General features: G+C 45.9%; 1 protein-coding gene across 6 annotated transcripts; it reads right to left on the bottom strand.

Annotated features, from left to right (window-relative positions):
- Positions 1–1086: 1086 nt before the first annotated feature.
- On the bottom strand, positions 1087–18700 carry Ccnj (cyclin J). 6 transcript variants are annotated; one of them, XM_030250940.1, is made up of 6 exons: positions 18571–18700; positions 17571–17680; positions 12532–12742; positions 4700–4999; positions 4455–4581; positions 1087–3960 (listed from the first exon to the last, which is right to left on the bottom strand). In XM_030250940.1, the coding sequence occupies exons 2-6, from the start codon at positions 17637–17639 to the stop codon at positions 3561–3563; spliced, it is 1107 nt and encodes a 368-aa protein (XP_030106800.1). In that variant the 5' UTR covers positions 17640–17680; positions 18571–18700; the 3' UTR covers positions 1087–3560. The 6 variants fall into 6 exon arrangements, with proteins under 6 accessions (XP_030106800.1, XP_006527151.1, XP_011245550.1 ...); XM_006527088.3 differs by lacking the exon at positions 18571–18700 and adding an exon at positions 18217–18531; XM_011247248.2 differs by lacking the exon at positions 18571–18700 and adding an exon at positions 18217–18531 and having other exon boundaries at positions 4455–4578.
- Between the last annotated feature and the right edge of the window lie 1141 nt (positions 18701–19841).

Raw genomic sequence — 19841 nt, 5'->3', positions numbered from 1 at the left:
ATGGTGATTATTAAAGAGTCCCAGGCTCTACATCTCATTGTTTCTAGGGTGCCACGTCACGGAGGTCAGTGTAAGCGAGTGAGTGGCGAGTGGTGGTGTCACCATCTGCCTCAGAAGCAGCTGCTTAGCAACTCGCTTCCTGGGTTAGGGTCACAATGCAAAGCTTGGCCCGTTTAGAACACTTGCTGTGCCTTTTCCTGCTTCCTAAATTCAGCCCTAAGGGACACCACATAAGAGCAGGTGCTAATGCCGAGTCAAAACCTGTTGAGGCTTCAGCTAAACTAAGGAACAAATGATATCTATACTTAGGTGAATAAAACAAGCTCACTTGTTGCTTGACAACAGCACACAAAGGAAAAGTTATTTTCTCCAATGGAGTCTCCCTGAGTACACAAACCACTCAAGGGCAGGCCCCACGCGCAGCAGGAGATGGGCAACTCAAAATAAACGCAATGGTACTTTGGGGGGTTTTGTTTTTTTGGGTTTTGCTTTGTCTGTTTCCTGATGTTTTGGCCATTTCTCTCCTTGCTGGTCTTTTACTTCTATATTTTAGTTAGTGATTTTGTGCTTTAATGGGTTTTCTGGGTGCCTGCTCCTGTGTGCCCGCTCCCTGCTCGCGAGTGCATGCGTGTGTGTGTGTGTGTATTTGTGTGTGCTTTTACTTTTCTGTCTTGCTCTATCCTGTGCTCTGCTTTTGTTTTTATTTTTCCTGTTTGCTTTCTAAAGATTGAGATAAAGAGGCTCAGAGTTCCACAGAGAGGGAGGATCTAGGAAATAAGGGAGAAGTTACCAGAATGTTATATATTAAAAAAAAAAAACTATGTTCAATTAAAAAAAAAAAGAATTTACACTTACTAACACACAACTCATTTTAAGGCAACAGAGTTGTCTGCTAAACTCTAATGGGCTTCGATGCTCAGGATGCAATACACAAAGGGACAAATGTTTCCTGTCCCTGCACAATGCTCTATATCTGGACGCCTCTTATTAAATACATTTGTGACTGCAAGCTTGACACACATGACAACATGGCTTGAGGAGGTCACGGCCAACAGGTCCATATTTAAAACAAAAGCAGCAAGACCATTTTAGTGAAAACTACTTTTATTTTAAAATCAAGTGCACAGCACTCATCTAACCCTGCTGTGTAGACTTAGCACCATACTCACTGTTTGTAGTTAGTCATAGCACAGATATTTGGTTTGCGTTTTTGTACTTGAATAGTGTTTATTAGTGGACTCTGGTTAAGTCCTTTACACACATCATTAATCTCTTCACAGTACACATTTAATGATGGTCCAGTAATCTCAAAACAAAACAGAAAAAAAAAAACCTCTTAAGACTAATTAATAAATTAAACAAAACAACCCCCCGCCCCCCTCCCCAGCTAACTGTTGTTGAGTTGCATTATATACTGAATTCTCCTGTTTTTAAAAATAATCATGATTCTCCAGCCTCCCCATCCGGGTATGCAGCAATAGTCATCAATTATTTGACTCTACCCCCAAGAAGGATTAATCCAGTGTTCTTTAGCTTTTTAAATATAAACTGGAAAGTGTTAATAAGCTTCTTTAAAAAGGCAAGTATTCTTTGACAACAAGAATGACACATAACCAATCAATAAAAGCACTGACAAGACATTAAATCACCACAGGCACTGGCTGTTGTTTCAAGTTAGGATTCTCTCCCAATCTCTTACATTCATAGCATTACTGAGGTAGTTACAATACTCAACACTGGACTCCATGCTGCAGGCCTCTATCTGTGAACGGGAAAGAGACATTATCTTTTGAACCCACTTCCTCCTCCTAATTCAAGTTTTCTTAAGAATTATAAAAATCCAATTAGCAGCCTTTTTAAAGAGGAAAAGTGATACGTTCCTACAACAGTTTTCATGCTTGAAAACTGCCACAAGTGTTCTTACCTGAGTGGTTTTCATCACCAGGCCTTCTGTACGCTAAATATAAAAGTTAGCTTCCTTTTAAGGAAAGCACATTTCCGGAAGAACTCCTGTTGGCAGAAGCTGCCCACGGGCACTTCTCCTCCGGAGCTGCCTGTCAGTCCATCAGGCTGTGGAGCCCTTCCGTCCCTTCCCAGCAAAGGCCACCGACTCCTGCTGCATACCCACATCTTTACAGCGAGCTCTCGCCAATAGACACTGTGTCTCATAGCTGCCACAGTTTCCCTTCTATTCAAGTGCTATCTTATAAAATCAAACACGCCTTACTCATTTTAAACCAGAAAGTGTCCCCCCCACCAGCTCCTTCCTCCTGCATGGATAAGACTACTATGCTTACAGTTCATCAGCCATCTTTTTACTTCTGAAGTCTGTCCTCCATACTTCCTGACAGTATTTTATGGCCAGGTTGCCCCGGGTATGACTATTACTGCTGCTTTCACTCACTATCAATACAAAGACTTGTCTCCCGGCAGGTACACAGCCAACCACAGAAAGTGGCTACTAAGATCAGCACTCCTGCTTGCCTGACTTGCTGGATCCCAAGGGCACTCACTGAACCACCCTCCCATAACAAAGTGCTGCGTCAGCCCACGCTGAGCACTACCCGAGCCATCCTGAACCCAAGAACAATCCTACCTGACTCGACTCTAGCACTGACACTTCATAGAATGCCTTCTCCTGAAAACTGCCTTCAGGAGCAACAGCCAATCACTGGGTGATGCCCAGCCTGTCCGTGCACGAACACAGGACCCACTGCATTCGTCCTGTGCCGTGATCGATTCTCATCCCAGCAGGAGCACTGCAGCCGATGTTGCACGGGTAGCTCATATTCTAATACTCCCAAGGCATGTCGGTTAGAGCCAAGTGTTTCCAAGTGCTACAAGGTCCCTGAGTTAAACGTGCTTAACCCTGAAGAACTGGGGCTGATCACTTAGTGGGAAAAGGCAGCAGAGCAAAACCAAAATTATGACCATGATTTCAAGGTATGGATCTGCTTCGCCCCTAATTGCAGTATATAAATCCAGCACCTGTATTTATGATATGAAGTTATATAAAAATCATCTGGATTTTTTTAACTGCACAGATTAGTATACGTAGCAACTGGTGAGTTTGAATTTAGAAACCTACCAGTAGGTCAAAAAAAAAAAAAAAAAAAAGAAAGAAACCAAAAAAAACCTCTGAGCTGCAAGATTAAAACAATTCTTCAAAAATTAATACTGCAACTTCCTTCATAAAAGATGGTTTGGCAAGTCCACAGATAAACACTAAGTCTTTGACATATATGTCAGCATAAGGCCAAAGCCCATAACAGGTCAAATCTTAGAATGGCAAATTTTCTGCTGTATTGAGCATCTTGAAATATTTGGACCATCAGTCAGGAACTGGGACATTTCTGTCACACAGGATTTGACACGTCAGTACCTGCAGAGCCCTCCTAAGCACTCATGGTACTGAAAGGGGTACTGGTACTCAGTCTTCCGGTGCCTCGGCCCGTTGCATTGATGTACTGATTGTATTCTTTCCTTCTGAAGAGGAAGACAAAAGGCTTGCTCCAGAGCTAACCACCTCAGAACAGTCTGTGGCCTGCATACATACGTCATCACCTCTCAAAGCATGGGGTAATACACGGGAAATGTTCGTTTATCTGGTAACTCCGGTTATAAGAAACACTGAGGCAGGGTTTAACTTCTACTGGTATTGCCAGGGACATCCCAACACCAGTCTGCATGTGGCCAAGGCCCTGAACGCTCGTTTGGAAGCCCGCGGGACAAGTCTGTAGCGTGTAAGACGAGGTGTGTGTGGTAGACACAATCTGCTGACGGCTGGGCTGTTCTGACACAGGATGCCGGTACTGCAGGGAGCTCTGATGGAGATACTGAGGCTGCTGGAAGTGAACCGGCCGGGAGGGCTGCGCTGTCTGGAACACAGTCAGCTGTGTCGACTGGGGAGCTGACTGTCCCCTCTGCTTGTTTGCTTCTTTCACGTCGTTATCGTGAGCACTGAGACAAAAGAAAGGGAAGAGTAACACCATTCGGGCAGGATGCAGCGAAGCCCGCTTCCCGCCTCTGCCACTGCTCACTCCAAGAACCACCACTGCTGCCACCTAGGTCACTGTCATTTCAACAAGTGACACCTTCCTTGTACCTTTCTCAAGTGTTCATCTTGGTATGAACAGTGCTGGTGGCTTTGAGGACTCTTTACAACTAGGAATTTGAGGTCACATCCTGGCAACCCTTAAATTCAGTGGTATGGAGAAGGGAATGGAGTAAGATCAGCCTGGACCGCTCCTTGTCCCGCCAAGTACTGAGGGTCGTACCAGTAACAGGATCACAGGCAAAGAATGCTCCTTGGCTACGGAGCACGATTGTTCACAGCAGTGGCAACTGACAGAACTACCCTAAGAACCTCGAGCCTTTGAGAAGTAGCTAGGACACACTAGACAGAAAGGAAAATGCTAACTAGAAATTATAAATGCAAGAGCAAAGAGGCTTACAGCAACAGCCGTTCGATACACTGCACCAAGAAGTCCCAGGAGTAGGCAGTGAGACGGTGCAGTCTCGTGGGCCACGTTGGAGACAGACGAAGGATAATCCTCGAAGAAGCCACACACGCAGCAGCTACTAAAGAAGGTGCATAATTTAGAAAGGCATAATCTGTGGAGACATCAAAAACGAGCCTGAGCAACAGAACACTTGAGTCACCATGCACAGTCACCCGAGGGCACTCTCAGCCACTCACCTTGCAGAGACACTTCCAGGAAGTAATCTGCATATTTGGCCATGTAGAGTTTAGTCTTCTCCAAGCAAACCATCGGCCAGCCGTCGTGAAGGTCTGTCTCGTGCACGGCTTCAGATAGGTAGTACTCAATGAAGTGGGCAGCCGTGGGCAGGCAGAGGTTCCACTGAAAGGTCTCTAACAGGAGCAGCTCCATATGCAGCAGGGTCTGCTTGGTGAGCACGAGGTTCATGTTCGTCATACAGCCCAGGCTATTGAGCTGCTCGAGCTTAGGCACGCTGTCTTCTTTTTCTTCAAATTTGCCTTGTAAAAAGGAGTGGGAAAAAAATGTCAGCAGAGTGGTATTTGGAGGTCTTCCAGCAGGATACAGCCTTAAGAGCACTCTCCTCCATCTCACACAGATGTCCTTGCATCTGTTCCTTGTCATCCTCTTCCTAGAATTTCCCCACCCTTGACCTTTAACCATTCTCTGAAAAGAAATGTGCACTTGAACAGTGTCCTGTGGCATAAAGAAAACCGTCATAGATGCTAACAAGGCCAGTTGATTTTTTTTTTTTTCAGAAAAGTATCATTTTGGTGGGCAGGGGGTAGGTGCAGAACATTATTTTAGAGTGTCAAAAATTTAACATCAGAACTTTATGTGGCAGAGTGCTCAGGAACTGAACTAGTAGCTCTTAACTTCTGAAAACCAGTAAGCACCAAGCATATTTAATCTTGGCAAGTTTTCAGCATAATCTCAAGGGCAGAGTAAAAGCAACTATGGAAGGAAAAACCCCGAGTGAACGCCTCTAATATACTCACTGCTATTTCACAAACAAAAGCACAAAGAGTAAACCTCCCTCTATGTCTTCTTTCTGTAAGTTTATTTTTCAGAGGAGGAGAGGGACGAGGTACGGTGGTGCGTGCACACAATACACGTGCCTGTAATCATTTGGGAAGCTGACCCAGAACACGAAGTAGGATATGGGCTGTAGAGTGAAAACCTGCCTCCAAAAGCTCACTGAGGTGGCTCGGTGGGTAGAGGTGCTCGCCGTGCAAGCCTGGACACCCGAAAGCATCCCCAGAACCCCCAAGGGTGGAAGCAGAGGTCACTTCACAAGGTTGTCCTCTGATCTCCACACAGCACATATACCCAAGGGTGGGCTTTCCTTCCCTCCAATAATGTTTTAAAGCTGGGGGGGGGGGCGGGAATTCTTATCCTCTTTTAAATCCCTTACTCAAAGAAGAACAGTAGTGACGGTCACACTGTAGGGCTCACTATCTGAAGCCTTAACTTCTTAGAAAATATTCATCTGATGCTCCAGCTAGTCACAGCAGAGGAGTGAGATTTCCTTTCCACCTAAGAAAAATGCTTCTATGGATTATGAACCAAGTTACATTTGCAAATAAGCCTTCCTAGACATAAAGAGCGCACTCGGATGCTTCTGTAAGCTATGCCTGTCTCTGGGACATGGTGGTTCATAGAAGAACAGAGACTGGGATTCAAGGACACTCTCTCTCAGTACTGCGTTCTATTTTACACTGAGACTTAAAAGTTATAATTACAGATTTCACTCAAGGGATTTTACACTAACTCTTGTTCAAAACTAGCTAGAAAGTTATTTTTCAGAAGCACACATTATTATATATAAAAATTGTTTTAATATCTTGATAATGATTTCAATATCATCTGCTTTCCTTGGAAACGTTCTATTATTTTTCTCTTTTTTTCTTTTTATTAGATATCTTCTTATTTACATTGCAAATGTTATCACCTTTCCTGGTTTCCCCTCTGAAAACCCCCTATCCCCCCCACCCCCTTGCTCACCAACCCACCCACTCCTGCTTCCTGGGCCTGGCATCCCCCTACACTGGGGCATCGAGCCTTCACAGGACAGGACCCAGGGCCTCTCCTCCCATTGATGACCGACAAGGCCATCCTCTGCTACATATGCAGCTGGAGCCATGAGTCCCACCATGTGTGCTCTATGGTCGGTGGAAACCTTGTCATTTTAATCTACCCATTTATAAACATTTTACAAGTAAAAGAAAGTAAGCCTGCCAAAGCAAGGAAATTAACATTTCCTGGTGAAGGGTTTCTTCTTGAAGGTGTGGATTTGTAACACTGGTTAAAGCTGCTACCACAGACAGCAGAGGCCAGGGCCGCTCGGCTGGCCAGTGTGCTAGCAGTGGGTAGTCAGAGGGCTTTGCGCACTCTGGCTGCCAGGGCCGCTCGGCTGGCCAGTGTGCTGGCAGTGGGTAGTCAGGGGGCTTTGCGCACTCTGGCTGCCAGGGCCGCTCGGCTGGCCAGTGTGCTGGCAGTGGGTAGTCAGAGGGCTTTGCGCACTGTGGCTGCCAGGGCCGCTCGGCTGGCCAGTGTGCTGGCAGTGGGTAGTCAGAGGGCTTTGCGCACTGTGGCTGCCAGGGCCGCTCGGCTGGCCAGTGTGCTGGCAGTGGGTAGTCAGAGGGCTTTGCACACTCTGACTGCCAGGGCCGCTCGGCTGGCCAGTGTGCTGGCAGTGGGTAGTCAGAGGGCTTTGCGCACTGTGGCTGCCAGGGCCGCTCGGCTGGCCAGTGTGCTGGCAGTGGGTAGTCAGAGGGCTTTGCGCACTGTGGCTGCCAGGGCCGCTCGGCTGGCCAGTGTGCTGGCAGTGGGTAGTCAGGGGGCTTTGCACACTCTGGCTCATCTGGAGACAGAGAAAGTGCTGCTGAGAACCTAGGGAACAGAAGAGGGCTCAAAGATTTGTCCCTGATGCCAGAGAAAAACTTAAACCCAAAGATGCAGGAGACAGCTACTCTCGCTCTAGAGAGACTGTGAACTTCTTTAAATCTAAACCGCATGTGGGTGTTGAACGAACGGTGCACATACATGTTAATCAACTGTTGTGAAACTGAACTACACTACTGGCCCTTTTCAGTTTTAATTTGAAAACCCTGTTTCCATTGCCTAGGCTGGTCTCTTGAGTATCTGGAACCCCAGATACACCCCACCCCGCTGCCACCTCCAGCTCAAAATCACTCTAAGTATTACTGCTGAGGAGCAAAACTTACGTAATTCAGACTTTAGGAATCGAGACAGCCTTTCCTAGTTCAAGTCATATAAAAATGGCATTTTACACCACCACAACAGTGGCCTTCACGTGACAGCGGTGCTCAGCACTGCCGCGGAGCAGGAAAGGAAGTCAGTGCTCCCAGAGGAATCGCAGAAAGCTCTGCAGGGGGAGAATGGTGCAGGTGCTCGTCCAGTCGCCGCTGAGTCACTAAGGCTTTCACGCACTTGGCCATTTGTGTAGCAGCACGACTGGCTGCTCACTTCAAAGGAGTGTTATAAAAATTAATGAGCTTATTTATGTCATATTTTAAGTTGCTTTGAAAAAATTAATATGCCATAATTCACCACAATTCAAGGATCAAGGGGGCTTCAAATTCTCCCTTTGAAACTTTCATCATCAAAAAAATAAAAACTATTTAGGGTCAATTTCAAGCTTAAGAAATCAAGACACTACATAAGGTTAGTAGTAAGGTTAGCAAGTTCACCCAGGAACAAATAAGAAGTCTAGTGAAACCAAAACTGAAGGCCAGAGGACAACTTCTAACTCCCAAACTTGCATTTCTAAACCAAGACGCGATGCCAGACTACATGGGACAGCTAGCGGGATGACAGACTTTATCTATGTTTATAAATATTTAGCTGTAAATGTCAAGTAGTCTATATGCTGATTCTCAAACTTCAACACGACTGCACAGGGCTGGAGAGATGGCTTGCCCATTAAGAGCCCAGGCTCTTCCTGAGGACCCATGTGGCAGCTCGAAACTGTCTGTAACTCCAGCTCCAGGGAAGCTGATACCTTCACACAGACACATAAAAAGGCAAAACACGAATGCACATAAAATACAAGTAAATTTTTTAAAAGTAAAATGAAATAAATTTCATGCCAGGCACAGTGCACAGGCCTTTAATCCTAGAACTCGGGAGGGAGGCAGAAGCAGGTGGATTTCTGTGAGTTTAAGACCTGTTTGGTCTACCTAGGAGGTTTCATGTCAGCCAGCTATATAGTAAAACCAACAGATGAATAAGTGACATGCTGCATAATAACCACATTTGGGTTCTAATCCAGTCTGAAGTCTTGGAAACCTTCTCATTATGGATAGTGGTACACATTCAACTCCATGGACAAGATTTTCACGAAGCGTGAAAACATAAATGAGCTGCATGCATTTGCACCTACCACTGTGTTAACTGCTCCGTGTCGTTTAAATCTACTTGTTCATACACAGATCACAAAGATCAGGGGTTTTTTTTTCACTTGAAAGGAAATACCAGAAGCCATATGACTATATTGATAAAGGACCCAAACAGGAAATAAGGATACAGGAAATTCATATCTGCTTCCCAGAAAATAAAGAATTAGAGGTCAGAAACAAAATACCACGCTGTCTTTCCTTTGCAGGAAATGTACAGATCAGCCATGGAAACCACATGTTTTCAAAGACAGCAGCAAATGATAGCATCGTGGCAGAGACACGAATACAGTGACTAGGCAGGCGATGCTCTCTGGAGCTCAGCCAGTATTCTTTCCCTTCATCACCCAATCGGAAAGTCATCGACACTATACACAAAGAATCCTCACAAATCACTAAGGCCATCAGCTTAAAAGAGAAATGGAGAAAGAACAGGAAAAGGAAACTCATGGGGGACAAGGAAGTGAAATTCCATTAAAAAATAAGATGTAAATCAAACCACTGTAAGCTTTAACTTTTCACCTAATAAAAAATAAAGTGAAAAACTTAAGACGGTATCCGTGAGCCAAGAGAAACAAACACTTGCTACAAATTATTGCACTAACAGCCTAGGACTGAAAGTCCATGATCACAAGCATCTATCCGAACCTCCGCTTCAAGGTGGCTTCCTAACTGCCTGTAAGCCCAGTGCTGCTTGAGCCAGAGCGAGCCTCAGCGAGCCAGAGCAAGCCACAGCAAGCCACAGAGAACAGCTGAAGTCTAAGAAAGAAGTTACTTTCTGGAAAAACACAGTTCTACTGTAGAAAAAGGCAGACTCTTCAGGAGTGTCAGAGAAATTGGTCAGTACAATGCTACACTTTTTATAACTGCAGTTTTCCTATGTGGCTCTACTTGCTCCTCAGAACAACTTTATAAGCCAAGCGTCTTTATTTCCATTTTATAGAGAATTAACCTGAGACCCAGAGTTATTGAAATTTGTTATTGTATTGAAGATTCAAACCTACAAAACCTAACACTACAATCTGACTCCTAAATACTACAAACTGCTTTCAAATCAGATAACGTGCAGGCCCTTTCTTCCCACTTCCAGGAGTGTACTTCCCAGGCAGGCAGTAAGCATTAGTTCCAAGAACATACAAACTCTGATCTGTTTTTGGCCACAATACACACAGCATCCAATCTATCATATAACTGCCTCTTGATCTAATAGTTATGAACTATTCTTTATTTCAGACAGCCTCATATACAGGGAGCAGACAGCAGGCAGTCAGAATCTAAAGTTAGTCTTTTTAATGGAGAGCTGCCACTGGTATCCAAATGGAGGAAAACAGGTGCTATAATGTACGAAATGCTGGGTATAGTGGGACATGCCTTTAATCTTGGCAGGGGCAGGGGCAGGGGCAGGGGCAGGGGCAGGGGCAGGGGCAGGGGCAGGGGCAGGTGGATCTCTGAGGTTGAGGTCACCCTGGTCTACAGAGCAAGTTCTAGGACAGCCAGGACTATAAAGAGAAACCCTGCGGGAGGCAAGAGTTTAAAAAGAAAAAAAAATACAAGAAATACTAAAATAATCCCACAAATTTATAAAAAGTATCAGAAACTATTGGTTTATAAGCACACTAAGCTTTGCTGGCACAGTATTAGAGTCTGAGGGGAGGCTATACTAATGCTAGCTAAATTCCAATCTCCTCAGTTCCTGACCTAGTGGAGACAATCGTTCCAACTCTCACCTACACTTGCTCTGTAGGGCTCATGGGTACCCCGGACCTGCCTGCCCCTTTTACAGTGGGAAAGTGGAATCCAAAAGCGCTTCTCTCAGGAGAACAGGTAAAAGGCGATCGCAGATAAAGGGAGGAGGGTCTGGCTCTTCCAGTCGTAGGTGACTGCGGCGGACTGAATGAGAATGTCCCCTAGGCTCCTATGTTTAAATGCTTGGTTCCCGTGAGTGGAACTGTGGCCCTGTTGGAGGAGTGTCCCTGGGGGTAGGCTTTGAGGTTTCAGAAGCCCCCACCATTCCAGTTGGTTCTCTCTTTCTCTCTCAGCCTTATGGTTGGTGTCTGAATATGTAAGCTCTCAGCTTCTGCTCCAGTACTATGCTTGCCTGCTGCCATGCTCTCTGCCACAAAGGCCATGGACTCTGCCACCTCTAGATTGGTGAGCCCACTACATGCCTTTGTAAGTTACCGTGGTCACTGTGTGTATAGATCTTAGAGGAAAACAGATTTTAGTGGGGGAAGTAAGATATTCGGGAAGTATAGAGTATTCTGATAAGAACTTGGCTCAAGAGGCACATGAGGAGACTCGACTGGATTTGTAAGAAGGGCTCTAGAAAAGTCCTTCAAGTAGAAGTCTCAGGGTAAGAAAATAAAACTTAAGAGGCTCAGGACTGGAAGTGATATCACCTAGTAACGCGCTGGGTCTTAGGTTTGTTAGCGTCTAAGAGCTTCACAGCCTACTGGGAACGTTCTAATCATAGCAGCCATACTGGATTCAAACTTTTCAGTGACATCAGAGGTCAAGGGTGATGATAGCAACTATATGCTACTTTGAAATACGGTTTAATGGCATGGATAATATAAAAACAACATTATCAATTCCACTTCATGTCAAACGTGTCCTTTCTCTTTAGTGCAGACACTACAAACCTCAAAGTGAGGTTTGGCCCTGAGAGGCCTACGGACCAGCACTGGGTAATAAAGTACACTTCAGTTGGATTATATACTGAAGCCACGTTCGTATCAGTTGCATTGAACCCAGTCAAGTTCAGTAAGCTCGTGTCAGTAGCCAAGACAAAGAAGTGTGTGGCGCCTTTAAGACAGAGTTTCTCAACGTCAGCTACATTCATGTTTTGAGTTAGAGAATCTTAGTTCCAGGGACCTGTCCTTCAAATTACAGCATATTTAGTAGCATCCAAAGCATTTACGCACTAGGTATAGTAGCGTTCCCAAAATGGCTTCTGGTTGTCCAATCACTGATCAAGAAAAATTAGTTCTCAATCAAAATGGCCCATCAAAATCACCTGTGGGATTTTTAAAGTGTTAAAAATAAAAATATGCAGCCCCTATTACTCAAATTCTGGCACGGTATCTTAGATACCACTCTTGTTGCTGTCCCCAAATGTGTGACGAGAAGTAAGCAAGAGAAGGATTTTCTATCGTTGGTGGGGAAGTGGAGGCAGGGGAATGCACGGAGTTAGCTGGCTTTCTCTTTTCCTCTTTGTTTAGTCTTGGCCCCAGCCTATGGGGTAGTGTCACCTGCACTCAAAGTAGGTTTCTCCTTAGTTAAACCTCTCTGGAAATTCCCATGTGCAGAGTGTGTCTCCTAGGAGATTCAAAATCACGTTTAGTTGACAATTAACCTGTACTGTATGTGGTGCCTAGAATCTGTATTTGTATCAATCTTGATGAGGTAGGGTTTAGGCATTTGTTGTTTTAAAAAAAAATGCCTGAACTATTTTTTAATATCTAACTAACAACCATAAAATAAATTTGTAATATAAATTTCCTAAAAGCAATAAATGGGAAGTGACTGGGATTTGACAATAATGCGGTGAGTTCTCCGGTTTCATCCTGTCAGCGCTGTCGGCCTTGAGTCGGGTCACTCCAGTTCATACTCACTTGCTAGAAGCAGACAGGAAAGCGCAACTAAGTGTAGCTGCTGAATGGAGATGTCATAGCGGTCCATGAACAGGTCCAGCAGGTAGACGGCGAGATGGCGGGCAGGGGGGCAGAGGGTGAAGCGATTGCTCACAATGGCAATCAAATCAGCAAAATACCGCCTGAGGTTCAGCTGAGGAGATTGGCCCTTGTAAGAAGGCAGCTTCAGCTCCTAGATCAAGAGGAGGAATATTTAATATATAGACGTATCTTCAGAGTATCAAGACTTAACGTTGTTTTCCTAACATATTGTGTAGTGAGAGCTTAAAGACACACTTTGCTCGAAAGGAGCGCAGCAATAAAGTTGAGTGGAAGGTGTATGGCTTTAAGAAAAACCACACTGCAAATACACTCTCCCTCCAAGGAGGTCAAAGTTTTGGTTGAAAGGGAGCGGACTGGTGAGTAGGCTCCTGGGACTGTGCAGGGCTGTAGAGACCAGAAAGAACCTGTCAGCCTCTTTTAATTTTACCTCCCTCCTACCCCTTACGATGTTTATTTTGTCACCATTCTTTATATACCTAAAATTTTTCTAATCAAGACAGTATTAAACAATGTGTTTCAAAATTTTGTATTATTAGGAGACTCTGCGGCCGGGAATATAACTTAGTGGTAGAGCATACTCCTATCATGTATTAAGCCCTGGGTTCAGTTCTCACAGCACGAAATACCACTCATACACACACACACACACACACACACACACACACACACACACACACACGGGGTGGGGGGAGTATCCAAATGTGTATCAAGATGGAAAGCTCTGAAATTCATTTTGTAAGATCAGTGTGATGCTGAGACTAAGCCTTACAGGTAATCACAACAGAATCACAACCAAAAGCACAGAGAAATAAAACAAAAATGAGACTTCGTAAAGAAAGTGTATCTTGAAGGAAGCCATCGGAGTGAAAAAGGGCAGCCCTTGGGACAGGAGGAACCGTCTAAATTCATATATCTGATAAGACGTTAGGAGCCAAATTACTTTTAAAGCTTCCTTTCTCTTATTCTAGAATGTGAAGAATTGAACCTATGGCCTTGCACGGACTAGACACCCCGTTACTTAGATACATCCCCAATCCTTCCCAAATTACAGAAAGAATTCCTACAACTTAAAAGCAATAAAACAATCTAATTTTAAAGTGGGAAAATAACTTGGACATTTTCACTAAGAAAACAGACAAACTAGCTCAGGAGATGGCTGAGAGGACAAGAGAGCTTTCTAGGAAAGCAAGAGGACCCAAATCAGATCCCAGAACCTGTATAAACGGCTGAGTACAGTTGCCCATGTCTCTAACTCCAGCATCAGGGGAAGGAAGGGCAGGCGGACTCACGGGGCTTGCTGGTCAGCCAACCCAGCCAAAGAGAGTTCAGTGAGAGCTCCTTTCCTACAGCAATGCAATGGATGGAGGAAGACACCCAGAGTATTACCTATGTACACATACCACTCACACATGACTTCAATGGAACATGGCGACATACAGAGAAAAAAAAACCATAAAGAAGCCAACACGAACAGAAAGAGATGCTCAACAGCTTTAATCATTTCAGAAAATACAAAACCAAAACCACAAGCTAACGCCTCATACCCATTTAGAATGCTATTATCAAAAGCAACCCCATCCCCAGAAAGCCCTCAAAAAGGGGGAAATAGCAAGCACTGACCAGGCCACGCAGAAACTAGAATCCCTGCCCAATCCTACTGTAAAGTAAAATGAGGTAATTGCTGGAGGCAACAGTCCGGTAGTTTTCAAAACACTTGCCCCAGGATGCCACATTTCCACTTTTAATTATATATCCCACGTATTTGAAAGCAGGGAGATAGGTAGGCATTTGCACACCCATGTCCATAACACCATTACCACAATGAGCAAAAAAAGCAAAACTAGCAACCCAAACGCGGATGAGCAGATGTGTGTGCGCGCACACACACACTGTTCGGCTTTCAAAAGGAAACTGTGACATATGCTGCAAGGGTGAACTTGGGAGATCATACACTAGTCACACAAAAGGACAATTATTATGTTAATATAATCCCACTTACACGAAGTATTTGATCAAAGTCATAGAGGCTCAAAGTGGTTCCTGGGCTAGGTACCTGAGAACTGGGAAGTTCCACAACGAACACTTAGTTTTAGTTTAGAAAGCTGAAACTCAAAAGAATTGGGATGCAGAGATCATAAAATACGCTGTCGAGAACACCAAAGATGACCTAGCTTGGCCACAGGGAGAGGGAGTTCCAGAAAAAGAGGCCTGAATATACCTTAAAAGACAAACTGGCGGTCCTATCTAGAAAATATTGGTGGGCTTTACTTTTAACTATGTTAATTTTACCAACAGTTGTAAAGCCAGCCTGGAACCCAGGGCCATCAGGGAGATTTTATTCTTACTCGCTGTTAATGCTGTGTGAGTCATGGTATTTGTGGGTAGGCACAATGCCATGCTGTACACATGGAGAGATGGTTTTTTTCCTTCCATCTTTAAGTGAACTCAGGGGTAAAGCTCGGATCACAAGTACCTCTACCTGTTGAGCTACGTCCCCAGGCTCCGCAGAAGAGTTAAACTAACATGAACAACACAGGTCACTTGTCTTCTTCAGTGGGAAAGTACAAGTGCTGATGAGAACACTGTCAGACCCTGTTGTCTTTGCGCAGGCATGGAAAAGAAACTACCCGTTTCTCAGCTACGACTTTCTTCCGCTATCTTTCTCTGTGCCTTAGAATGGAACACCCTTGTTCCAGAGGATCAGGTCAGGAATTTGGAGGACCAAAGTTCAGGGAAGCCAAACGTACCACCTAAAGTCTCCTCTCTAGCCAGTTTGGAAATAAAGGCCTACAGGAAGCTACCAAGTGTAACTACAACTAACTCCTCGGACCGATATTTTCTTATGTTTCGCACAGAACTATGATTGTTCCCATTTGTCTCTGAAGCTCCTCAATACTTTCCCGAGAGTTACAGGACTGGAACATGGGGCAGACTGATAAGAAGATAGGCGCTTAAAGTCTTTTTGAGTGGGAAACCATATTTACAAAAGTAGCCCAGTTGGCATTCATTATTCTTCACTTCTTCCCAGTCAACACAATGTTGGTCACATCAATTATCTCTTTAAAATCTGGTGGGTTTAAACTTAGACCATCGTTCACAGCCGATGAAGGGTAACTGCCCTGGGGAGATGCCTTCAACTTATAAAACAGATTGTTGGCGGCAAGGACCACGCTGGTCACACTAGTTACTGCTCTAACACCTCCAATATGCTAAGTACTAAGCAGGCTGCACAAGCAAAGGATCAAACCACCGATTAATAGCTGACTTTAGCATCTTTAATGAGAAAAGTTTATTTAACTTCCTTGACTCCAGTGCACTACAAATAGTGATCTCTCCAGCTGTAAAGTTCAAGTCCTACACATTAATGTAAATCCTCTATGTTACTATTGCCAGACATCAGGACCGTCGTCTACAGAGAGCTTAAAGACAACATAAAGGCAACCCCAAGTAGTTTGCAACAGGTGGCCTGAGACAGGCTTCAGAAGTAATCCCCAACATCCACCTGACTACAGGGCTGCCTTATTCCCTAACTCCTTCAGAGACTACATAAGCATGCCAACAAACTCTAACTTAAGAAAGAAAGAAAATTCTACGTCTAAGATCACCTGTAAAACTAATTCAGTCAATTCTTTATGATTAAAACTACCTACATATGAAGTATTAGAACTAAAAGTCACAGGGATCATCATGAAAAAAAAATCTTTAAACTGTCAGCCCCACCCCCACACTCAAAGTACCATTACCATTTAAACCAAGTAACTAGTTTTGCTACACACTAGAAAGATAAAAAGACTGACACTTAGAAAAATCCAAATATACCTCCCCAAAATTCAAAGTGAATTGGGACTTTTCCCTCTAACATTCCAAAGAACCTTTCCGTAGTTGGAACATTTATGTAGAGCAATCTCATAGGGGTCTGGGATGTACTCAGAGTAAGAGACTGAATGCCAGGACTATTAAAGAACTTTTGGAAATTTCAAGCTGGGGGTGCAATTTTAACAACTTAAGCCAAGATTCCATGTCCTAATCTGCTTAATTTGGTCATATACACCAGATATAAACCTATTATCATTGAAAAATCCCTAAGGCTCAAGCTACAGGATCTTATTAAAGAGTCAGCTGTTTCGATCCTTTCCCAGTTTTCATCCAAGGTGAAACTGAGTTAAGTTGATCATTCTGGGTCTTCCCTCTGGCTGTCAGAGAAGCAGGGCTATCGCATATATCTGACTTATAACATCCATCCTATAATCATTAGTTAGAATACCCAGGCTTTGGTCCAAAAGGAGTAGGTTCCCCCCCCCCCATGACTATTAAGAACATTGTGTCTATTTTCTACACTTGACATTACCAAGGAATAGCTCCCTCCACCTTAAGGCTTTTTGTATAGCCTGGATTTGAAGGACCAAGGAACAGTAAGTTATCACATAGCTCTTACACTGTTCTAAGTTCCTGCACAGTACATACTTAACAGATTTCACAATCACCCCATAAGGACGTTCTGTCGTTGTTATTTCTCCTTTTACAGACGAGGAAACTGAGAAAGAGAAAATTAAGTTGTCCGAAGTCTCAGAGCAGGTTTGGGGAAAGGTTGGAGAACTGAGTTATGTACAGGGCTTACACCAGCTTCATGCAACAGCATGTACGAAACAAGGAGGGCTGTTCACTCACACACAGACACAGACAGACAGACAGACAGACACACACACACACACACACACCCATGGTCGACCTGGCAACATCGGAACACCATCCACCTTCCTTCTCCCAACTACCACGCCCCAGTCTTCTCCACATTTACAGGTTCTTCGGATGCAGCCCAGGGAAGGAAGAAGTTAATTAACTTTGACAAATGAGCAAACTCGCCTTCTCTGGCCTGGAAGGTAGAGAGTAAAGAACCTGACTGGCCTTTCCAGGAAGCACAAGAGCCGGGATGGGGAAAGTCGGGTCTCGGGAGTTACCTTGTACCGAAGCGCCTGGTGAATATCCGCAGCCAGCTGTCCTCGCCACCACTGCCCCTCCAGCTCCATGGAAGCCGGAGGTGCGCCCGGCCAGACGCCGCAACTTCAGTCTGGAAGACACGCCCCAGACGCGGTCACGGCCAGCAACTCCCCCCCCCCCCAGTCCCCCCGCGATCCTCCGCGCCCCCTCCTCCAGGGATGCGATCTCAGGTCACCCCGTGCGGCTGCTCCTCTTCACCTGACCCGACCCCGAGCCATCTTCCAACGCCAGCAAGGCCTGATCTACCCAGTCGTCTGCAATCGCCCGCTGCAAGAACTGCAGAAAGGTGCGAGCTCTGAAAGCTCCGGGCGGGACGGCCCACCTCGGGCTCTCCGAGTTCTGGGTTCGACCTCAGCCGCCTGCACTTAGGCGCGGGAGCCCTGACATTGTCAGAACGTCGCCGGAATGGAGAGTGACCAGCGCGCGACACCAGGTCCGCGCCGACAGCCCCGCACGCTCCACCACCCTGGGGGTCTGCGGTGCGCCCGCCGCAGCGCGGACCCGGAGCGGCAAACAAAAGGCCGGGCGGGCGGCCGTGCTCCGCGCCTCGCTTCCCCTCGCCTCGCTGCGCTCCCGCAGGCCTGCCCGGCCCACGCGGTTTCTTACCCGGAACCGCGGCCCTCAGAGCCCCAGCCCGGCCGGCGTGCACGGGGCGCCGGCAGCGTTCATGCCGCGGACCGTCGGCCGCGAAGCCCCCGCCTCAGCTAGGGCCCAGCACCCGGGCGCTCGCGCCGCCCATTGTTAAAGGACCGGCAGGCGGCTCGCCGTACAAAGCCAGCGCCGGGGCACGGGCCGCCCCGCGCTGCCAATCGGCTCTCGCGATACAGCGGGGTCGCGCCTCGCCGTCCAATCGGCGGCCGGGCCGAGCCAGGTGCTACTCCGTCTCCCGGGCCCCTGCCCGGTGCCGGGCGGTCTCGCTCTGCAGCCTCCGCGGTCTGTCGGCGCCCGAGGGCCGCTCACCTGCAGAGAATCTTTGATGGGTCCCGGGTGCTGGCAAAGAAAGATGCGATGTCTCAGCCCCGGGATTAAAACTTGGCAGCGCGGATCTGGCCCGCTGTCTCACTTCCGAGGGGCTGCTCTCCGGGATCCTCCCCCTACCCTAAGCCTTCCGAATGGGCTTTAGCTCTTACCAGTCCCTAAGGCGCTTTGGTTGTCGAGTTCTGCTCCAGTCTCCCCTCTAAACCCAGTACTCCTTTTAGCTCTTCTAACTCAGCTCTTCTTGTTGCTTTCACTTCGGCGATTCGCGCGAGTTGCGACTGGAATTGACATCTTTAGCAACCTGGCTTGTCAGATCCATAATGGATGTAATTGACCATCTGTGGTGGTCAAGGAAGAGACCCTAAACGGTGGGAACACTCCAGCGTCAATTGAGGCGATTGGCTGGGGCTGGAAATGTAACAGAAACCCCATCAGTTGTATTTGAGAGTGTCTGGAGGACCACCCCAAAAGAAGTAGATGGGTTCCCTCAATTTTCCAGAGACTGTAAAGCGACTTCCTTCAATATTTAAACATAAATCATGAGACCTCACCCCTTACTTTGAATATTTTGTTTAGAAAGAGGAAGAGTGACAAAGGGCTAGTACAGAAAAGGATGAGTGCACACTTCGGGAGCATGGCTTATCACCCTGGTATTTGCATCCATCCCGGAAGGGCTGCTGCAGACCCCTGTGTGACAGTGTTATACAATGCCTGGGGAGAGCAGGGGTTCAGGAAATGATGGGAAGAAACTGGAAGCATGCACGTGAAAATTGGCAGAACCCAGCCTAGCCCGGTGCATTTCGGGAAGAGACTACTAGTAGAGGGAAAGGACGTTATCTGGCTAAAATTTCCATGTCATTTATGGTATTTAAGTAGTACTCAGTTTCCAATTCACGACTACTAAGCAGCTTTTGGCTTCCAAATGATTTAGGGTCCAGGCCTTTCTTAAGAACCTTTTCAGAAAAGTGGGTCACAGACTATAATTGCCTATGCGATCCTGTAATAAGCAGGTTGTCCTACAGTCTACTTTGAACACGTTGTTTGCCGGGAGAGACCGGTTCAGAAATCATGTATTATTCTAGACTTAGATGGCTCTTTATAAGATGCCAGTATTCATCCTTGTTCATGCCTGTGTATGTCTCTGGTGGTCTCTCTAGAGTCTACATTCCTAAAAGGAATTTCGGTCTTACTATTTTTTTCATCCCTTTAGAGTGAGCTGGGCAGAAGGCACTTCAACTCTGTGTTCCCACAGT

This window comes from Mus musculus, chromosome 19, assembly GCF_000001635.26.
Source record: "Mus musculus strain C57BL/6J chromosome 19, GRCm38.p6 C57BL/6J".
Taxonomy (NCBI): domain Eukaryota; kingdom Metazoa; phylum Chordata; class Mammalia; order Rodentia; family Muridae; genus Mus; species Mus musculus.
The sequence above is the reverse complement of the archived record's forward strand: the minus strand, read 5'-3'. Positions and strand labels throughout refer to the sequence as shown.

Bases quoted from the DNA above. Each gene is read 5' to 3' on its own strand.
- Ccnj (NM_172839.4), bottom strand. From the start codon at position 17,639: ATGGAGCTGGAGGGGCAGTGGTGGCGAGGACAGCTGGCTGCGGATATT. The intron at 12,743-17,570 runs GTAACTCCCGAG...CTCTTGATCTAG, and splicing joins ACCAGGCGCTTCGGTACAAG to GAGCTGAAGCTGCCTTCTTA. The intron at 3,961-4,454 runs GTAAGCCTCTTT...CTTTTGTCTCAG, and splicing joins TGTATCGAACGGCTGTTGCT to TGCTCACGATAACGACGTGA.